At 45.6% G+C, this 22260-nt stretch overlaps 1 protein-coding gene and 1 long non-coding RNA gene across 2 annotated transcripts; both read left to right on the forward strand.

Annotated features, from left to right (window-relative positions):
- Positions 1-772: 772 nt before the first annotated feature.
- On the forward strand, positions 773-1490 carry LOC139835125 (uncharacterized). Its single transcript, XR_011750833.1, has 3 exons — positions 773-995; positions 1085-1195; positions 1279-1490. It is a non-coding gene; the product is annotated as an uncharacterized lncRNA (long non-coding RNA).
- A 4123-nt stretch (positions 1491-5613) lies between these two features.
- LOC139835399 (uncharacterized) lies at positions 5614-21451 on the forward strand. The gene is made up of 4 exons (XM_071825243.1): positions 5614-5744; positions 5845-6108; positions 6190-6305; positions 21263-21451. The coding sequence occupies exons 1-4, from the start codon at positions 5675-5677 to the stop codon at positions 21449-21451; spliced, it is 639 nt and encodes a 212-aa protein (XP_071681344.1). The 5' UTR covers positions 5614-5674.
- The last annotated feature ends 809 nt before the right edge of the window (positions 21452-22260 follow it).

Consider the following 22260-nt stretch of genomic DNA (forward strand, 5'->3'; position numbering starts at 1 on the left):
ATTTCCCTGTAGAGATTTATTTAAGATTTCCTGATAAATATATCGTTTCCCTTGCATGAAAAATAAGAATGCTTATTTCAACCTAATTAGCATAGTTTGAGAAGCACATAATGAAATTCATAACAAAAATGAATGTCTTATTGGCGTGGATTTAACTAAAATGTATGTTCATTTACGTCGGCAATGAATAATCAACAATAAAAAATGGATGTACTTCTTCCATATTTATTTCTTTTTCTATGACCATCAAACTTTTGCATAACGGTACGCGGAAACAAGCCCGACCCCTAGGTTCACTTTGACGACCTGCAAGGCTCACCCTAGCTCTTGACTTTTCTGCTCCACCCTACACACAGAGCAGCAATAGCGCCAGCGTCAGACCTATGCTCACTCTTCTAGCACCAAAGAAGGAGTATGTCACCATCCTCTCCTCCGATGAAGAGGATAACAATGTAGGCTAATGACAGGCACACCAACCACCTCGCCTTACTACATTTCGCAATTGCTACGGTGTTACTCTTCCGATCCACCGCCCTGCAAATCATCAAGCATACAATGGAAAACTACTAACACTAATAGTGCCCGAAAAAGTGCTACCAACAACTCACACCGCCATTCTTTATCGAAAATAAATTCACACCGACATTTAAAAAAAAAACTAAAAACTATATACTGCTAACCATATATGCCAATAAATCAGTAGCACGGGCGCGGCGTGGCGCCGCGCCAATGCTTCCTAGTATAAGTTCATTTTCATTCAGTTCATGTTCGTTTTCATTGCATATATATACTCATTATATCTTATGGGTTCTCTTATGCAGACTGAAGATCAGTGAATGCAAAAGTAATAATATTATCAATGTTGGGTTTGTTGACCCAGATAAAATACATGTTGAAACGGTGAAGCATAAACGCGAAGAAACGGGGGGAAACCTACTAAGGTTTTTGGGGGAGCAATATTTCTGTGATTCAATATTGTTTCCTTACAACTACGAGTGAGAGTCTTAATGATCTTTTATGCACATTCAATTTTTCTTACTCGATGTTAAGTGTAATTTCTGACGTATATGCATAACATGTGCAGCTTCCACTGGATTCTACTAGACATTCAACCTGATAAGGGAATAGTTGAAGTAAAAGACCCACTGAGTAGAGGCGTGGACGGGTTCCAGGACTTGCAGAAGTTGCTCCAAGTGTAATTTCCTTCATCGCCGCGCTTTATCTTTCGTGAGATATCAATTAATTATCCACTCATTCAATCATTCTTTTGCCTGGCAGGGCTTGGCAAGCTTTGAAGAATCATCATAAGGAGATTACCTTTGCAAAGAAGCTAACATTTACTCCTGTACCGTGCCCCCAGCAGCCACAAGGGACGAATCTATGTGGATACTACGTTTGCGAGTCCATTCGCATGTTAACCACTGAGAAGCAGAACAAAAATAAATTCGACGTAAGCAATAACATTCACAACTTTATTTATTATCATCAATATTTCGTTATCAAGACTGATATAGTCATACTCATCTCATTTTCGTATATAGGTCGACTTCATGCGGGACAGACTCCAACCAAAGGAACACGCACTAGGAATCGCGGAGGAACTGGCGGGACTTTTGGTTAGAGAAGTAATAAACAACAAAGGCTTGTTTAGTCCAAATAGATGCTCTACCTCCAAATAGACGGTCGTTAGTACCGCTTGTCGATCATGAGCTCCATGTATATATGTAGGGAATCTACGAATATGTGTAAGGGGAATCGACTTTTGCTTCCAATATTTGTTTGATCGATCTATATATATATATATAATGAATGAACGTGTACAACTTCTAGTAGCGTACAAATATATGCAACTTTTATTTTCGAACGAAAAAAATGAAATAACAGGCGGTCGGTGGCGGGGGGGGAGGGGTGCTGCACCCCTCAAACCCTAAAGCAGCAGTGTTGTGCGCGCGCCACGTAGAGGGCCTTTTGTCGCGGGTGGTAATACCGCCCGCGACAAAAGGGCCTGTGCCCTACGCGCCCCGCGGCTGCCACGTGGTGGACCTTATGTCGCGGGTCGTAAGCGACCCGCGACAAAAAGCCTACCTTTTATCGCGCCTTGCTTGTCGCGGATGGCCGCCCGCGACAAAAGGCCCTTACTGACAAGGTATCAACTTGTCAATGCCTATGGATTGTAGGCTAGGGTTTAGTTGGAAGTAGAGGGTAAGTAGATCTCGAAGGTTTCAGCCGAAAAGTACTCGACGATTATGAAAACTAGGGTTTGTAGACAATGATTCGATTCTTTCTTCGTCCCTCGACTCCCCCTTTATATAGGAGGTGGAGCCGAGGGATTCGTGCTATACAAGTTACAGAGTCCGGGACGGTTTCTAACTCATCCCGCCAGATTACAGATAACACTTCCTATTACAACTCTTGACTTTCCTTGATATATCTTGGGCTCCCGAATCTTCTTATTCTTCGGGTAGTGGGCCTTCAGTAAACCCCGGGTACTATCTTCGGCAGGCCCATTTGGGATGCCTATGTCAGTAGCCCCCGAGATTTTGCTTGAATCGTAGAATCAGGGAAAATCTCCACTGTTTATTTTTACTCAAAAGCTTTAACCTTTTTATATTTTCTCACATAAAATTCTATATTGTACAGGGATAATGGTAGTTGGGGCTAGTTCATCTGACGGATCAGGTACTAGTTAACTGCTCTAGTGGCAATCCGCAAAAACCTACTTCAAAATCACGTCCCTGGACATGATCTCGGTATACTGGTATAAACTTCGACAGGTGCCGCTTAAGGTCTTACCATTCTGTCGAGTCCCAGTCAAATTTAACGGGTACCTAACGCGTCCGTTAGGATTTTTCTTCGTATCTGTTGATACGGATAAAAGTAGCAGAGCGCAGTCTTTGGCGTTGCCACGCCCAGCAGAACGGATCTGGGGTCTTACCTTCGCAAATTTGCGGCATTCAGAAATTGATCACAACTTCGGCGTTCTGAGAATATATTGTCGAGTGCTTTTCCAGCTGTTGGAATGGCACATTTTATCGAGTCAAATATGACTTATATTGCTCTCCCGATGGGAGTATATGTAGAGTTAATTATAACTCGAAATATACTCTCTTGCTTTTTTATCTTTTCCTTTGTTAATTTCATCGGGCACGCGAACAGCGTTCCCGATGGGAGTAGCCCCCGAGGCTACAACCAAAAACTTGTGCTTGGTTGTAGGCTCGACATTTTAGTCCACCTTGTCGCTATATTGTCGTTATTTCCCAATATGATCTCTCTCTTCTTTTTTTATCTCTCGGGTGCGCGAACAGCGCTCCCGATGGGAGTAGCCCCCGAGGCTACAGCCAAGGACTTGTGCTTGGTTGTAGGCTCCCGCAATTTCTATATTGCCATACTCGAAATTTTACTTTTTATCGAAGTAGCCCCCGAGCGTTTGGGCAAAAACTTGTATTTGATCAAAGGCTCCCGAAGTATTTAATAATTCCTCCTGTCGCCAATCTTCTTTTATTTTTCTTGTCGACATGCTTCCCTTAAACAAAATTGCTTCATCTCTGTTTATAGTCTTGATTTTTCTGCCTTGTGGGTCCATTGTTTCCACCATGTTGACACGTCGTGCAAGTGGGGGACACACGTCCTCCGCTTTTTCTGGCGCACGTACAGTAACGCCTATCTCAGTAAAAATACCTTTTTACCCTTGTATCTAGAAGATCTTTTTTCACCACACGATTTCTTCATCCAACGGCGCACTGCTTCACCCGATTCTTATATAAACCTTTCTTCAACCTCCGTTCATCCCCTCGCTTGCGCCGCTCATCTGTTCCTCTTCGCAAAAGCTTCCCCTGCGCCCAACTCTCTCTGATCATCCGCACTCACGAGCATTGCTCTGCCCATTGCCGTTGATGCCACCGCGCACGCGACTCACTCGCCACAGTACCCCGGAATCCAAGATGGCCGCCGAGGATCTTGAGTGGGAGAGATCCAAAATCTCCAACCAAGACACCAACATGCTGAAGAGGCTTGGCCTCATGAAGAAGGAGGACGCCATCCGCTTTCCCAGCGAAGAAAGCTACCCCAAGCCTCCAATGGAGTACCGGGTTAGTTTTGTTGATCACCTCATCTGCGGCCTTTCGGCCCCAATTCACGATTTCCTCCGCGGCCTTCTTTTCGTTTATGGGATTCAACTGCACCAGTTGACCCCCAATTCCATCCTTCACATTTCTATTTTCATCACACTTTGCGAATGCTTCCTCGGAATCCCTCCCAATTGGGCTCTGTGGAAACGCATTTTCTGCCTCCGCCGCAATGGCTCCCACAACGTCACTTATAACATAGGTGGCGTTGTTATCTGTGTTCGTACTGATGTCGATTATTTCGACGTCAAATTTCCTGATTATGTCCAAGGATGGCGCAAAAAGTGGCTCTACATTCACGAAGAAAGCGCCAACTCCGTTGAACACAACATAATTCCTTTCGACGGAAGTGCCAGAATCCAGCGCCGCCGCTCCTGGGATGCCGAAGCTTCCGAGGAAGAGAAAAAGGCGACAGAGGCACTCATGTCTCGTATTCATCAGCTTCAAAACACTCGAGGCAAAGAGCTGTCTGGTGTTTAAATCACTGCCTACTTCCTTAGGATTAGAGTGCAGCCTCTTCAGGCTCGCAAAAATCCCCTTTGGACGTACTCTGGCGAAAACGACCCCAACAGAATCTCCAGTGATCTTTCCTCAAAGGACTTGGAGAAGTTGATTCGAAGACTTTCTCGCCTGGGCAAGGACCCTATTCCTTCCTCTTGTCGCGTGGAACCATACAGCTCCGCCAATCCACTCCCCGAGGTATTTTGTCTTCCCGAATTTTTATCTTGTTCCGCACTTTCTGCGCATCTCATTGTATTGGCATCTCTTTAATTTTCCTTTTGTCACTATTTTTACAGAACCATCCTACTATGACTTCCCTTCCTCCTCTTCCTGAGGGTGGAGAAGTCGAAGAACAGGCTATCATTGCCGAAGATACTCAAGGTTCTTCTATTCCCGAAAGTGAAGTCGCGGGTTCTCACAAATCTGCGGCTTCCCGTGAAAAAGAAATTGAGTCTGAAGCCAGTGAGTCGACGCAATCCCTTCCTCCTGCTGTTTCTCCAAGGAACAAAAGGAAAAGGAATGATGCCGAGGATTCTGGCACCTCTAAGGCTGAAGAAGTTGTTCCTTCTCATCCGAAGGCAGCTTATGATCCTTATATTGAATCCCTCGTCAGCTCGTAAGTCGTCTTTAGTGCTCCCTATTTTTGTACTCGAAATATTTATCTTGTCTTGCTTTTTATGCTGCCGATTTTTAATCAACAGTGATGACGAGGAAGAAGTACCAACTACTGACGTGGCTCCTCGGACAAGCACGTCACGTACTGTACTTGCCTCAGACACGCTAGTTGAAGGAGAAGAAAACTCGCCTCCTCAACAAAACGTCGTCACCACTACTCCAGCATCAAGCCCCCTTGCTCCTTCACCAAAAAGGACAAGGGTTGAAAAAATTGTTGAACCTGCCCCTCAGTTGGGCAGTTCGTCGACTCTGCTCTTAGATGATGTAAGCTTGTCGACCTCTATATTTTCCTTATTTTGTTTTTTTTTTTTTTTTTACGCCTTCTCTCTTTTTCATGCCGATGTTTCTCTTGCTGTGTTCACCTTGAATAGCCCATGATCAAAGAGCTTCTCCGCATCGGCTCCCAATTTATTGGGTACCGTGAATATGCTAACAGAGCCGAAGGTAACGACCTTTAAACTTGCCGTTTTTTCCTTGACTTTTTGCTCCTGTTGCTTGTCGCGATTTTTGATCTTTCTTCTCTCTTTTTTTTATATCTCGACAGAGAAACTTGCAGAGGCCAACGAACGTGCCGACGCACTTGCTCAAAAACTTGAGCAAAGTGAAGCGGCTCGCAAGAAAGCCGAACTCGCTGCTAGCAAAGCCAAGGCCGAAGCTGATGAAGCCAAGGCGAAAGCTGCTGGTGTCGAGGAACTGCAGAAAAAACTTGAGGATGCTACATCTGCCTTAGACGAGCACAAAGCTGCGCAAGCTTCTCGTGAAGAAGGAATCCTCAAGCGCCTGAAAACTCAAAGTCGCCGCACTTTCAGTAATTTTGCTGATCCCTTCTATTTTTATGAGAATCGTTGTTTCTTGTTTTTTTTTGACTAATGCTTTGTTTCCTTGACAGCCCAAACAAACCAGGATTTTGATCTGACGAATCCTGTCGATGACCCGCTCCTTGACGCACTTTCCTATCTGGAGCTTCATGGGTCCGAGATTCGTGAAGGTGTGTCGAATGCTAACGCAGATTGTCGGCATTGTTCCCCTACTTCTTCCCGAAGAAAGAGGAGCTCGCGACTTTCCTTAACCTTGCCAAGATGTTCAACTCATCGGAAGACCTTGGACTGAAGATGCGCCAAGAAAATATGAAGGTTGCCGTTGAGAACACTGTCGCTTTGGTTGCTGACAGTCAACAGACTATCGACTGGATGAAAGTTGGCGACACCGAACAAATAGAGCAATCAAGGTGGAAGTCGCTGATCAAGGCAGCCAAGCCCAACACAAAGAAGATCTTGGCCTATCTCGGGATTAAACCAGCGTCGACTCCTAGCTCGTCAAGGCCGGAGGTCTAGTTGCATGCCTCTGTTTTTCTTTCTATTTCTTTTGCTCTTGTCGCCAAAGTAGTCATTTGGCGACACGTACTTCCTTAGCTTCACTGTAATGCCCTTGTAATTATTCCAAGAGATTAATGAAAACTCTATCTTTGCTTGTTGTTTGATGTTGTCTTGTTTAAATTTCAGTTGATATTTGATAACTATACTCCATCTTCCGCTCCTTCCAATGTTTCGCCTTCTTCTTCTCGCGCGAGGAGAGCTTTTGCTGATACTGCACCTGTCGACGATACCTTGTCGCAAGAACTGGATGAACTTCGACAGCAACTTCAGTATGCGAAGAAACAAACACTTGTGATGATGGAGCAATCTCGTAAGTCATCTGAAGCCGAAAAAGTTGCTCTTCAGCAAGCTCGCGAGGCCGTGGCTGCTAAGGAAATTGCTGCTTCCGAGGCTGAAAAGGCGACTACTCGAGAAAATTTCATGCTCGAATTAATGAATGAAGCCAGTGCAGATATGTCGGGTATGCTTGTTTTATCCTCCGATATCTTTCATCTTCATGCTATGTCTCTTAAAGGTTTCCACTTCGTTGTTTTGATAGGTTCCTTTACTGATGTTGCTGCCGAGGAAGAGAGGGTAAATGCTAGGACGAACCTCCTTGTTAACCTTTCCCTGGACCATGGTTCTTTGTTTTGGGCTACCCCAGAGAGGACCCGCCAAATTGTCAGATTTCAAGATCGCACCTCTCAAACTCGCGATTTTCTTGACTTCTGTACCAAGACCTTGTCCATGGTTTACAACTCCATGTTTCCTCGGAACGTCCAACCAAAAACTCTTCCTGAATTGATGGAAAGATTCAAGGATGCTCGCAGTATCCATGATTTTGTCAAAGCTCAACTGGTAGCTGGCGCCAGATTTGCTCTTATCATGCTCCAGATCTGCCACTCAAATCTTGACCTTACCCAAGTTGTCGCGAAAGTTCATCAAAAGGTAAAACGTCGAAGAGTTGGTATTGACCGAATTAACACGAAGGTTTCGCCTGTAGCCGAAGAAATGATTGAAGACCTTCTTCGGATGGATGCCGACTTTTTTGCCGATGGTCACTATGCTGATTTTCTTGGCGCTGCTCCTGAAGAAAACAGAGTTACCCTTGATGACATACTGAATCGAGACTAGTTATTTTTCTCCTGTAGATAATTCTTCTTTGTAACCCATGACTGTGATTATATTGTGAAGCAATCATTATATTTGTATGTTTATCTAGCCTCCGAGTATTTCGGTGACTCTTTACTGTATTTATATATTGCGAGGTTTTGAACCAAGGCATTTATATATTTATGGCGAATATGAGCCCCCGAGCTTCTTTATTGAGTACTATTTTGTATTTTTACTGACTCACGAGGTATTTTAATACCAAGGCAAGGTTTTTTCTTTTTTGATGGACTATATTGAAATTCGTCGGAGCGAAGACTTTGAACATGTCGATAAAGAGAAAGGTATATTGACACTATCTTTATTATATTGCAGCACCGCGAGCCCGCCTCATTAAAAACCTTCTCCGGCCCCACTCGGTGCCCCGAAAAAGGAAAAGAGTGCGTCTGAAAACTCGCGGGCGTTTCAGTACATTTAAGTTTTGCAAGGACTATATTTCGACTCTAGGCGTAGAACCGCCTGAGTTGCGCCACGTTCCAGGGGTTTGGCTCCTCCACCCCTGTCTTCTTGTCCTTTATCCTGTATGCTCCTCCTCCGATTACTTCCGTGACAATGTAAGGGCCAAGCCATGGTGACTCGAGTTTTTCATGACTTTTTTGCGTGAGCCGAAGAACTAGGTCTCCCACCTGAAAAGATCTTGGCCGCAAACGTCGATCGTGGTAATTCTTCAAGTCTGTTGGTATTTGGTTACCCGAGACAATACTTCGTCTCGGGCTTCATCAAGTGCGTCCACGTCGTCTTCTAGTGCTTTTCTCGACACTTCTTCGTCATATTCGACGACACGTGGAGAGTTGTGCTCTATCTCGATTGGTAGTACTGCTTCTGCTCCATGAACCAAGAAAAACGGAGTTTCCTGTGTTGCTGTGTTTGGTGTTGTTCGGATGCTCCACAACACACTTGGTAGTTCTTCTGGCCAGGTATGCCGAGCTTTTTCCAGTGGTCCTAACAAGCGTTTCTTGATGCCATTGCAGATGATGCCATTGGCTTTCTCGACTTGCCCATTGGTTTGAGGATGTGCAACTGACGCAAAGTGCAACTTGATGCCCACCTCTTCGCAATAATCCTTGAATTCGTGGGATGTAAAGTTACTGCCGTTGTCTGTGACGATCTTTGTGGGGCACTCCAAATCTGAAGACGAGGTCTTTTATGAATTTTACTGCGGATGCTCCGTCTGGTGAATTTATCGGCTTCGCTTCTATCCACTTTGTAAATTTGTCGACAGCTACTAGCATATACTCCTTTCCTCCTGGCCAGGATTTGTGTAACTTGCCCACCATATCAAGTCCCCATTGAGCAAAGGGCCATGATAATGGTATTGGTGCTAGCTCACTGGAGAGTGAGGTTTTGCGGCAAACCTTTGACACGCGTCGCAAGTTCTTACTATGTCCTTGGCGTCCTCGATTGCTGTCAACCGGTAGAATCCTGCCGAAAGACCTTGGCTGCAATAGCTCGACTACTCGCGTGGTGGCCACATATTCCTTCGTGTACGTCCTTCAGAATTATTCTTCCTTCTTCGGGTGTAACACACCTTTGCAAGACGCCTGAAATACTTCGCTTATACAATTCTCCTTTGACCACCGTGAAAGCTTTGGAGCGTCGAATTACTCGTCTTGCCTCAACTGGATCATCGGGTATTTCTTTCATGAGGATGTATGATATGTACGGCTGCATCCACGGTATACGTATCACCATGACCAGGTCCTGATCTTCTTCTTCTTCCTCTTTCTTTTCCTTGGTAGCCCCCGAGGGTTTCTTCTCCTTCTTTTTGATTTTGTCGACTTGGTGGATCTCTCTCGTTATCTCTTCCCAGAATACACCTGGCGGGACCGCAAGGCATTGCGACCCGATGTTTGCAAGAACGTCGGCTTCGTCGTTGCTCAATCTACTAATATGATTTACTTCGCATCCATCGAACAACTTCTCGAGCTCGTTGTACACCTCCTTGTATGCCATCATGCTATCATTGACTGCGTCACATTGGTTCATAACTTGCTGAGCCACCAACTGTGAGTCGGCAAAGATTTTTAGTCGAGTTGCACCGCAGGCTTTCGCCATCTTCATCCCGTGTATGAGAGCCTCATATTCTGCTTCATTGTTAGATGCGTTAGGGAACGTCATCCGAAGGATGTACTTTAACTTGTCGCCTCGGTGATATGAGTACTACTCCTGCGCCAGCTCCTTCTAGTCTTTTGGACCCGTCAAAGTTCATGGTCCAGGTTCTCGACAAGTCTGGAGGTCCTGTATTTTGCAACTCCATCCACTCTGCAATGAAGTCCGGCAGTATTTGCGACTTGATTGCTTTTCTTTTTTCATACGTGATGTCCCGAGGGGAAAGTTCTATTCCCCAAAGGGAGACACGACCCGTAGCTTCTGGATTGTTCAATATATTTGACAAGGGAGCTTCATTGACCACTATGATCGGGTGTGCCGAAAAATAGTGGCGCAATTTTCGTGCTGTTGTGAACACTCCATATGCTATCTTTTGGTACTGAGGGTACCTTTGTTTTGAGGGTGATAAAACTTCGCTGACGAAGTATCTTGGCCTCTGACGCCGTGGAGTTTTCCTTCTTCTTCCCTTTCAACAACTAGCACCGTGCTCACCACTTGGGGCGTGGCTGCGATATACAGCAGGAGGGGTTCCCGTTCTTTTGGCGCCACCAAAATTGGTGGTGTCGAGATTGTGCGCTTCAAATCCTCGAAAGCTCTGTCGGCTTCTTCGTTCCACTGGAATTTATCTCCTTGCTTTATCAGAGCGTAGAATGGTAACGCTTTTTCTCCCAGCCTAGCGACGAATCTGCTCAAAGCTGCGACTCGCCCGTTAGCTGTTGTATCTCCTTCAACTTTGTTGGCTTCCTCATTGTTACGATAGCTTGTATTTTGTCGGGATTTGCTTCAATCCCTCTTGCTGAGACTAGAAACCCCAGAAGTTCTCCTGCTGGGACGCCAAAGGAACACTTCGTCGGGTTCAGCTTCAGGCAGAATTTGTCGAGGTTATCAAAAGTTTCTTTGAGATCCTCGATCAGTGTTGTCCCCTTTTTTGACGTTATGACGACATCGTCGATGTATACTTGTACGTTTTTTCCGATCTGTGTCGCCAAACACTTCTGCATCATTCTCTGATATGTTGCTCCCGCATTTTTTAGACCGAAGGGCATTGTTACGTAGCAAAACACGCCGTAAGGTGTAATAAACGCGGTCTTTACTTCATCTTCTTCTTTCAATCTGATCTGGTTATAACCAGAATATGCATCCAGGAAGGAAAGACGTTCACATCCAGCCGTGGAGTCGATAATTTGATCGATCCTCGGGAGGGGAAAGTGATCCTTTGGACAATGTTTATTGAGACACGTAAAGTCGACGCACATGCGAAGGACCTTCGTGTTTTTCTTCGGCACTGACCTTTGGGTTTGCTACCCATGTGGCTTCGTGAATATCTCTTTGATAAAACCAGCTTCTCGTAGTCGATTAATTTCGACAGCATGGCTTTGCGGTTTGGTTCAGAAACGCCGCAAAGGTTGTTTGATTGGTCTCGCCTCTTTGGATCCAAGTTTAGGTGGTGCTCGGCAAGTTCCCTGGGTACTCCTGGCATGTCAGCTGGACACCATGCGAAGATTTTCCAGTTCTCACGGAGGAACTCGACGAGCGCGCTTTCCTATGCGATATCCATGTCGTTTGCGATAGATGTCGTCTTTTTCGGGTCTGTCGGGTGAATCTGCACTTCTTTTGAATTTTTCTCGGTACTGAAAGTTGATTCTTTGTTTGGCCTTCCAACGTCTGGTAGTACGTCGTAATCAGTCATGCTTTTTGACGCCAAGTACTCAGCTTGCATCCCGAAAGTTTTTGACAGCCGGTGAAAATCCTTGTCGCATTTATCGGCTAAGGCAAAGCTTCCTTTGACTGTGATTGGTCCCTTTGGCCCAGGCAACCTCCACAACAGGTATGTATAGTGTGGCACCGCCATAAATCTAGCATATGCTGGTCGTCCCAACAGAGCGTGGTATTGTGACGGAAAATCTACGACTTCAAATTCGAGCTTCTCGATTCTATAATTTTCGCGGGTCCCAAACTGAACGTCGAGATTGATCTTCCCCAATGGATAACTTGGTTTCTCCGGTGTGATGCCGTGGAACCTTGTGTCTGTTGGTTTCAAGTTTGCTAAGGATATGTTCATCTTCCTCAATGTATCTGCATACATAAGGTTTAAGCTACTGCCGCCGTCTATGAACACTCGAGAGACATCAAATCCCGCGATAACTGGCTTTGGCGAGAATAAGTGCTGATTGCCCTGGTCGAGGAACTTGCTGCGGATGATCTGCTATTGTGAAGCCGATATCTTGTCCTGACCAATTAAGGTACTCAACTGTTGGTGGAGGCATTTTCTCTGCCATAAACACCTGTCGTGAGATTACTTTCTGAGCTCTATTGGACGGCCTTCCTTCGAATCATCGACCTTTGCTCCATTGGAGTTAGGATCAACATAAGGTGGTGGTGCAGGTGCTGCCGCTATTCTGAGCTGATGCCGATTGTCGTCTGTGATCGCGGGAGGAGGCGGCAAGTGAATCTCGCTTCTGGGTTCTCGAGGATTTCTCTGTGCTGCCCGCGCGTTAGCGTTTTCTGCATACCGCAACATTGCCTGAAAATTTCGACAGTCTTTCTGCAAGTGCCCTGACTGTCTTTTACCGTTGCTGTCGAGGAAAAAGTGCATCTGGCACGGTCCATTCATCATCTCTTCAGGGGACACGAAAGGTCTTGGGAACCTAGGCCCGCTATTTTGCCTGCTGCGTGAATCATCCCTGTTATCACCTCGCTGTTCATTGCTTCTCTGGTAATCATCTCTGTTGCTTCCTCCTGTATTTGTCCGAAAACCTGCCGAAATTTGTCCTGGAGCGTCGTAGTTCTGGTACTGCCGAGGAAATCTTCGCCTCGGTTGATAGTTTCGACCACGGTCCTCCTCGGCGACTTTGTGCCGTTTGTTGTGGACAGCGTCTTCTCCATCTGCCCATTTATTTGCTATCTCCATTAACGCGGATACTGTCTTTGGATTGGTCCTTCCCAAATCCTCGACAAAATCTCCACGCCTGACTCCTGCAACAAACGCATCTATTGCTCTCTCGTCAGATATATTTTCTGCCGAGTTTTTGATGATATTCCATCTTTGGATGTATTTTCTCATTGACTCATCTGGCTTTTGTCGACATGCTCTCAACTCCTCTAACGACGCAGGTTTTTTGCACGTGGATCTGAAGTTCTTGACGAACACGTCCTCGAAACTTTCCCAGCTGTCGATAGATCCTGGAGTGAGTTTCTTTATCCACGATCGTGCGGCTCCACTCAAATGCACCTGAATGCTTTGCATGGCTGTTGCCCTGGTTCCTCCCGTGAGCTTCACTGTCTCCAGATAGTCGACTAGCCAATCCTCTGGATCTTGAAGGCCGTCGAACTTTTTGAAATTGTCGGGTAGCTTGAATCCTGAAGGGACTCGAGTTTTTCGGACACTCCTCGTGAAGCATGGCAAGCCGCACATATCTTCGTCGTTAAGCTCCGGAGATTGCCGATGATCCCTTCTGCTTTGTCGTGCTCTGTCGACTCTTACTTGTGCTGCCGTATCTCTTGCTCCACTTGGTCCTTCAGGGGCTGCCGCCGTTGCTGCTGCAGGTCGTGGACTATTTTGACTTTCTGTTCCTTCGGGAGGCGTTGAAACGAACGCTTTCCCCATAGCTCCAACTCCTGCTATCGCCATATTGTATAGTGTTTCCCTTGGATCACCTGGAGGTGGTTTAGACGCGAGGATAAAAGCTTGTGTCGCCATATACCCAGCTTCTGGTGTCTTAGGGATAATGTTTCCTCTTGTGTCTATCGACATAAAGGACATGTCGAGGTTTTGAACCAAGTGCTCTCTTTCTGCTTCGGGTATGTGTTGTAACCTTGATCTTCCTCTGTTCCGAGCCTCCCTGTGGCTATCACCCGAAGTTCTAGATTGTCGACTCAGATCTGCCCTTCTCCTGCTGGATGCAGAAGCTGCTTCCTTTCTCCTGTTCAACTCAGCTGTCTGTTTTTCCAATTCCCTCGCAGCTCGTGCGAGCCTATATTGATATGCTTGCAATTCCTCTGGTGTGGCCGTGGTAGCCATTGGTTCTGTACCGTTCATAGCTCTCGCGGCTCTGTCCCACGCTGTTTGTGAAAGTTGGACTCTATCTCGCGGCTCTGGCCCGACGTATTTATTGCCCAGGCCTTGTCGCAGATTGGAGGGATCGACGTATGGATTTCTCAGATCGTCGAAAGCCTCAGATGTTTCCTCTTGATCTTCAATGGCATAAATCTGATGATACTTTGTACTCAGATCTATGTTGGGTTTGGTGGCATCATCGTTTAGATTGATGAAGACCTCGCCCACTGTGATAGATTTGTCGATGAAGTCATAGCTGTCGACATCGCTTGAGCCATCGCTTATATATGAGTCCGCAGATGACTCAAACGACATGTCGTTGAAGATCTTGGCGAGTTTCTCTCTTGTTCTGGTGCTGATGTAGCGTGTCGCCGAAGTTTCTTCTTCTCCTGACTCGGTTGACGACGCATAGCTTGAAAAAAGGCCTGTTTTCCACTAGTGATTATTAGTACAGAGTAGTGAATATAAAGGGTGTATCATACAACAGTTTAGTTTAGAGCTGAACTAGGGGTTAAGTGTTGAAATAAACTTTATTCCGTTGGAAAGCCTACGTGATCTGCTTTCCAGAAATAAACTTCGCCAGAACTTGGTAAGATGCTTGATATGAGAAGTTGGTTGATCTTTACCTCTCGCAACGACCTGCACTGGGCCTAGCATGCTTGTTGTGCATCAAGTAGAGACTAAATATATATTTCTCCCTTTTCTGCCATGCATGTTCTTGAAATCACTGTGTAATTCAAGAAGTTAGTCAAGGGGATGCAGAACAAAAATCGAATGATTCAATCTGTCAGTGGTAATTGCGATCCGAAACGAGTGCTGAAACCCCCTAACCAACGTTGGAGCAAGTTGAGTTAAAGGTCTACCGTTTCCAATCAAAGTTGGGCAAATCTGTTGTTTTAAAATTTATTATTCGCGGAGTTATCATCTCTTTAGCACCAAATGATTACTTTGTAGATAAAACTGAGATTATACTTTTCTGAATACATAAAAAAATGAACCATGAAACATGCGAGAAAAATATAACAAGCGTGTTTTGGTCATATATATCCACGCACATGCAAAACCGAAAAATACACATACCATTATATGGAAAAACGCGCGTGGCAAGACGCGCGGGGTCCTTCTAGTACACAAGAAACTCCAAGCTCGAAATATGCATCAGGTCCATCTGAACAAATGCATCAAGACCATCCCAACAAATGCATCTCTCCTTGTCTACAGAAATTACAGAACCAACCAATCGATATAAGTAGAAGACCTGGAAAAAAAAAGTGTATAGCAGCTTACGTTTGAGGTAGCAGTAGACGGACGAAGATTCAGTGACTGCCTCACAGCAAGTCACGTCGTGACTGGAGCTCTTATCTGACTCATATTCTTCATCCAACGGCTCCGATCAAATGATTCCAAAATTTTGCTAAATTTATCTTTTTTGCTGTGACTAAAATAAAAAGTATTTTTCATTGAAATTTTTTCGTACTTACAACATGATTCATTGGCAACATGTACATTTTTAGTTTTAAATATTTTGATGATTTTGAATTTTCGTTTTTGAAAATCATCAAAAAAATCAAAACTAAAAATATATATGTTGCCAATGAATCATGTTGTAAGTACGGAAATATTTCAATGAAAAATAATTTGTATTTTAGTCGCAGCAAAAAAGACAAATTTAGCAAAATTTTGGAATCATTCGATCGGTGCGGAAGAATATGAGGCGGATAAGAGCTCCAGTCACAACGTGACTTGCTGTGAGGGCATCTCCAGTCACAAGCGACCGTTTGCGTCCGCGCGGACCGGAAATGCGTCTGGCACCACCTCCGGCGGGGCGACGCAAAGTGACTGAGCCGTCCGCGGAGACGCAAACCTGGCCCAAATATGCGTCAGGTTTGCGTCTCCGCGGACGCTCGGCGGTCGCGCGGAGCGTCCGCTCGCGGACCCACGGGCCCGCATGGCAGCGATCTAGGTTCGATCGGCCTCGAATTCACAACGCACGGCGGTGTGGCAACCGCGGCGACCAACCACCGCAATGGAGTGCCGAACCGCCGCGGAAGAGCAACCGCCGGCCTCTTCGTTATACACGCCACCGTTAATCCGCGCAGATTATAACCCACACGTCTACGGTAATTCAAGTTCAACCGCCTCCTTCTTTTTCTTCCTCTTCTTCTTCTTCTCCAACACCGGAGCACAGCAAGAAGACAGCTAACCGTAACAGCAACAAAAAGGAGGCTATTGAGAACCTATTCGGCGCGACAGCGAGAAGAGCAGGGTCATCGCTAAAGAAATGGTTTTTGCCTAAAGAGAACGCAAATACCAGCGCTCGAAAAAAACAGCTAACCGTAACTACCCTCCGTAGGATCTGGCTATGCGCTTGCACGTAAACTTGATGAGACGAGAAGAAGGGGCCGGGGATATATGGCTTCAACTAGCCGGCCGTCAATCCTAACAAACATCCAACACCGGCCTAGTAGTCGATCGAATCTCAAACCGATATATCAAACCCTACCAAAATTAGCCGACTCCATAAGTCGACGATGGCCGACGACGGGCAGGAGTGGGACATCGCCGTGGCGGTGGCGGCTGAGCCCGCGGAGTGTAGCAGGCGTTTCCTGGTGTATCTAGTGGGCTTCGTCAGCATCAGTTGTTTCGCCGTGTTCGGGGGGATGATGTGCTACTCAATAGACGTTCTTGAGCATCGTTATCAACCACACTCCAGGTTGCCGATTCACGTCGCGCTCATTCTATTGTTTTTGAGTGTTCCCATGTTAATGGGTTCTAGCGGCCTTTTCTGTTCTCTGCTTGAAGAGCGGAATCTCGGCAATCCTGAGGGACGAAGGCTGGTGGACACACTGTTGTTGCTCTAGCATGTTGTTTATTTGACTAAGAGCATCATACTCCTCGCAATAACATTGCGGTAATATAAATACGGATTTGCTAGAAATTGGACGCCTGATTTTCAGCATGTGTCTGAGTCGCGTTTGATAACCGATCCGTGTTGCAGAATCACCGTGACGATGAGTCGTTGTGGCTAGATTGTGTTGTGTTGTGCTCCCAGAGGCTGCTTGATCTATTTTTCGTTTGCCCCGCTAATTCGAGTAGTGTAGATGAGCCTTCTTCCGATTGAGCCTTTTCCTTGTCACAGAAATTACCTTCCCGTATTTTTCCTTTATGGGAGGTGACGTTTTGGCTCATAGGAGTAAATGCTTCCATTATACAAAATAATTAAAAAATAATTTTAAAAATGTCAAAAAATTCTGACATAAATTTTTTGGGGTACATCGTGATATTCTTTGTTAGTGCACAAGTTTTCATGGAGAAACAACATTTTATGTGGCGTGTACAAAAAGACAAAAAAAATGTCCTATACGTAGTCGTGTTATAGCATCAAAATTTATCTTTTTTACAGGAGCCACAATTTTTTTTTAGTTTCTTTTGAAAACTTGTGCACGGACATAAAATGTGTAGATATACATGAAAATGTTTACTTTAGATTTTTTTTGACACTTCAAAATGTGGATTCCCATAGTGGGAGCAAATGCTCCTATGAGTCAAAGTGAATATCCCGTGTTGTATATTGCTAGCCTGTTGCACGCCTATCTCATACCATTTGTTGTATTTGACTATTGTTTATGGTTTTGTTAATTCTCGATGAATTGATATAAGTTAGAGCTCACAAGGAGAACATGTCATCATTCATGTTAGCGTGATAAGTTATAAGTGGCTCTAACTTATTACAAGCTAGTTTAATGAAGAACGATAAAGGAATATGAAGCGGAGACACGAGATTTAACGTGGAAAACTCCTTCCAACACAGAAGGGGAAAAACCACGGGCGTCAGCCATCAAAACTTTACTATATTGGGGAGTGTTTACAAACACCGTGGGATATCTTATAATCTAATTAATCCTAGTCGGCGGCTTACAAGATGTATATATAGGAGGTGCCAACGATCCGTACCGTACCGCGGGGGGCTGCCGCCCCTGCACCCCCCTTCGTAGACGTCCCTGCAGGGCACGACGTATGGGCTAACTTCTGACGAGCGGAGCGAGGCCCGTAGCCAGGCTACGGGCCTCGCTCCGCTCGTCAGAAGTTAGCCTCCCTTTAGTATATGAATTTGGATCACAATACAACAGACACGTTGTTGTTGCATTTAGCATAATTTTCATGATTAATTCCTAACATGTTGACAGCATTTAGCATATAATTTTCATGAGGATGTTAGTACTTGCTGTCAACATGTTAGGCATAATTTTCATGATTAATTCCAGAATATAAAACATGATGACAGCAAGTACTAACATGTGAAACTCAAACATACTAAATGCATTAATCAACATGAGTAGTAACAGCGCAAACGGTAAAGCATCCGTCGCTAAACAGATCGAGATATGTCGCACGTACCGATCTGGTGGAGGTGGCGGTGGAGGTGTAGCAGATGATGTCGCAGCAGTAACGTTGTTAGTGACAACGTTGTTGATGACAACGTTGTTGACGACAGGGACGACGGGTCGAAGTAGACGGCGTTGAAGACGACGGTAGGTAGCACCGTCCGACTTGGACGAAAGGCGACCCGTGATGAAGAGCTTGAGCAGTCGCGCAGAGCGCTTCCCAAAAACCTAATTCGCCCTCTCTCGTACAGGATCGCAAGGACGAGCGGTTCCGGAGACCTGCTCTCCCGTTCGCGGATGCACGTCGGCACGCGGGATGGAGTAGGGTACGATGGCGGCGCAAACAGAGAGAGGTGGCAAAACCCTAACTCGTGTATTAGATATGTTTCTGCGGTAGCCGGGCAAGAGAATATATAACCTCAGGAAACCCTAGGCAAGGAAACTCTAGGCAACGTGGGGCACGCCCACGTTGCGTGCATGTTTCGGGTCGGTTACAGGTAGCCCACGGTCCGGGAGCGACTCAAACCGACTAACTGCGACGCTCCCGTCTAGGACTCTATTCGTTTTCCTGAACTGCAAAAAAAAGGAAAGTCTCAGCTCGAGGCTCAATCCACTCACCACGAGCGCGACGGGCGTCGTGACGTGTAGTGTCGTGTCGAGTCGAGTCGAGACGTGCGAGGTGGAGGAGTGCGCGTGTACCACTCCTTTTCTCACTCACTTACTAGTGGTGGAGCAACCCACCTTATAAGGTGGTCTAACTTCCTCCCAACTTTTTATGTGGGACTAAACTTCCCACATCTTGCAACTCCCTAGTGAGCTGCCATCAACTTGAGCTCAAACTCACAAGGCTGCCACTACGTGGGCTTTGAGATTTATAGGGAAAACTAAAATCTAGTATGGGCCACTAAAAGTGGGCCCAATATTTCAACAATCCCCCACCAGATCTCAAATCCCCATTTAGAGATTTACCAATACTCGCTGCTTGTTTATATACCAGTGTTTCAGCGGAGACTGTTAAGTTGAAATTTCGCCTAGAACCTTAATCTACATCCATTCACACTTGAACAATGGACTAAACCTTGAATTGCAAGTTTTGCGTGAACAGGGTTTCACTCAAAGTCAATCGGACTCATATAGGTGTGTTATTTCAAGAATACTCTGTTGGACATCATCTTTGCTAAAATAGCCAACATAAACACATTAAGGATTGTTGCCAACCTGCCTTACAGTAATTGAGAGTTGTGCATCTTCACATAGAGATGGTTACATAATACTCTCCTCAATTAAACCACTAGTTTGTTCTTCCAAGGTCCTAATTCACGGGATCTCCGATCACAAAGGTTGGGTTACCATTATGGTGTAACATCAACGAGTCTCAAACCCATCTCTCTCGATGCACTTTCTATCACATTACGTGATAGTCCCTTTGTAAAGGGATCTGCCAGGTTTTTGTCTGTTTGAATATATGTAACAGTTATTACTCCGGAGTTTCGCAATTTTATGACAGACTTCAAACAACTTTTGATGTGTCTTGATGACTTCGCGTTATCCTTAGAATTGTTCACTTTGAAAATTACAGTTTGATTGTCACAATTCAGAAGGATTGCCGGTACAGGTTTTTCAACCACAGGCAAGTCAATCAAGAGCTCACGCAACCATTCTGATTCAATAGTGGTTATGTCCAAAGCAGTAAGTTCTGCTTCCATAGTTGACCTCGTCAATATGGTTTGCTTGCAAGATCTCCATGACATTGCGCCACCTCCAAAGGTAAATACATACCCACTAGTGGCGTAGAGATCAGCTACATCAGAGATCCAATTTGAATCACTATATCCTTCAAGCACAGCTGGGTGCCCTGAATAGTGAATCTCATAACTCATTTACCATATAGGTAGCACATGACTCTATCAAGAGCATGCCAATGATCATTACCCGGGTTTGACATGAACCTACTCAACTTGCTAACAGCAAAAGAGATGTCAGGTCTAGTCGCGCTCGCTAAGTACATGAGTGAGCCAACGATCTGAGAATATCTCAATTGATCTACAGCAATCCTCCGGTTCTTCCATAATGTCACACTAGGATCATAAGTTGTTGGGAAAGACTTGCTATCAATATAGCTGAACCGGTTCAAGATCTTCTCAACATAATGGGATTGTGTTAGAGTAATCCCACTCTCGTTCTTAATAATCTTGATGTTCAGAATCACATCATCTTCTCCCAGGTCTTTCATATCAAAGCACTTTGACAAGAAAGACTTGACCTCATGTATTACTTTCATGTTTGTACCAAACATCAGAATATCATCCACATACAAACACACCCACCATGGCGATAGTAAACGCACTTGTCAGCCTCATTGACAACAAATCTCTCCATGATCCCCGCCGAGGCCTCCTACCACCACTCCATTTGTTGCTCATTCATGTCCTTTGTGTTCATCATCATGATCTCCCTCTCTTTGGCCAATAGCTGCTTCATTGATTTGTCTTTCTTTACATTGATCTTCATCTCCTCCATCTTGCCTTTGTTCCTTGCTTCCTCTCGGTTGGCTTCAACCTATGCAAGCTTCACCTCTTTTTTCTTCTCGGTAATGACAAGCTTTGTCTCCGAAGTCTTGCCGCTATTACCTCCTTCGACTTCATCATTTGATCAAATTTGTCCCTCAACAATGTTGCCTCCCCCTCAAGTTTCAACCTCTCTTTGGCCTTCTTGTTTCCCTCGGTTGGCCTCCCTCCGTCCCTCCGCAAGCCTACCAAGGCTGACATGCAGCCAGTACTCGAAAATCTGGCCAACAAGCTTGCTTTCTGGAAGGCTCGCTTGATGTCGCGGGATGGACGTGTGGGGTATGTTAGAACGGTCATGACTGCCTCTGTCGTTTACCAGCTCATGGCGCTCGACGTGGACCCTTGGTTCTTGCATGCTGTTGACAAACTGCGTCATAGGTTCCTTTGGGAGGGCAAGAATGAGGCTCATGGCGGAAACTGCCTGGTGGCGTGGGATGCGGTCTGCGCGCCAAAGCACTTGGGTGTGTTAAACCTTGTAGTTCTTTGCACAAATACTGGTATAGAGTAGTACTCTACCTGGTATTTGTACCCTCCTGTAATGCCACGTGTAGGGCTTTTCTACACCTATATAACATGCAATCCGACCCAGGAAGAGGGTACGGTTCAACCCTAAAACAATTCACATGGTATCAGAGCTGCCTTCTCCTACCCTGGACGTCTAGCGTCGCAGCCGCCCCCGCCCTCCGTAGATTGGCCGGCGAAGGACCTTCTCTCAGAACAAAACCAAACACAAGACAATCAGATTCCTCACTTGCCACCTCATGCCGCCGGAGATCAAAACCAAAACCAAAGCCAAAACCAATCTACACCAAACAAACCAAAAACCAAAACCCAAAAACCCTAGATCAAATCAGCCCAGCTGCTGCCTCTCGACATCGTGGGATCAACAACAACGAACCAGCACCCGATGGCTTCTTCCTTGTCCGCATCAACTGCTGCCAGTCTCACGGCTGCTCTTGGTGCGCCCCCGACGGAGAAGCTAACCAGGCAGAATCACCTGTTTTGGAAAGCACAAGTCCTTCCGGCCCTTCGTGGGGCACAAGTGATGGAGCTTCTTGATGGATCTGATGAAGCTCCGCCAAAAACCCTCGAAGTGGAAGAGAGCAACAACAAGAAAACCAACGTTCCCAACTCCACATATGGCGTCTGGCTTGCCCGTGATCAGGCCGTGTTGAGTTACCTTGTTAAAGGGCTCGATCAAGACCCTCTCTCTCAGGTAATCGGCCTCGAGCATGCACATCAAGTTTGGTCTACTATTGAAGGTTTGTTTATCTCGCAATCCCGCTCCCGTGTGAACATGCTAAGGGGAGCACTGGC

The sequence above is a fragment of the Lolium perenne genome, chromosome 2 (assembly GCF_019359855.2).
Source record: "Lolium perenne isolate Kyuss_39 chromosome 2, Kyuss_2.0, whole genome shotgun sequence".
NCBI classification, from domain to species: Eukaryota; Viridiplantae; Streptophyta; class Magnoliopsida; order Poales; family Poaceae; genus Lolium; species Lolium perenne.

Coding starts and splice junctions, on each gene's coding strand:
- LOC139835399 (XM_071825243.1), top strand. CDS start 5,675: ATGATCAAAGAGCTTCTCCGCATCGGCTCCCAATTTATTGGGTACCGT. Junction 5,745..5,844: donor ATATGCTAACAGAGCCGAAG/GTAACGACCTTT, acceptor ATATCTCGACAG/AGAAACTTGCAGAGGCCAAC. Junction 6,109..6,189: donor TCAAAGTCGCCGCACTTTCA/GTAATTTTGCTG, acceptor TTTCCTTGACAG/CCCAAACAAACCAGGATTTT.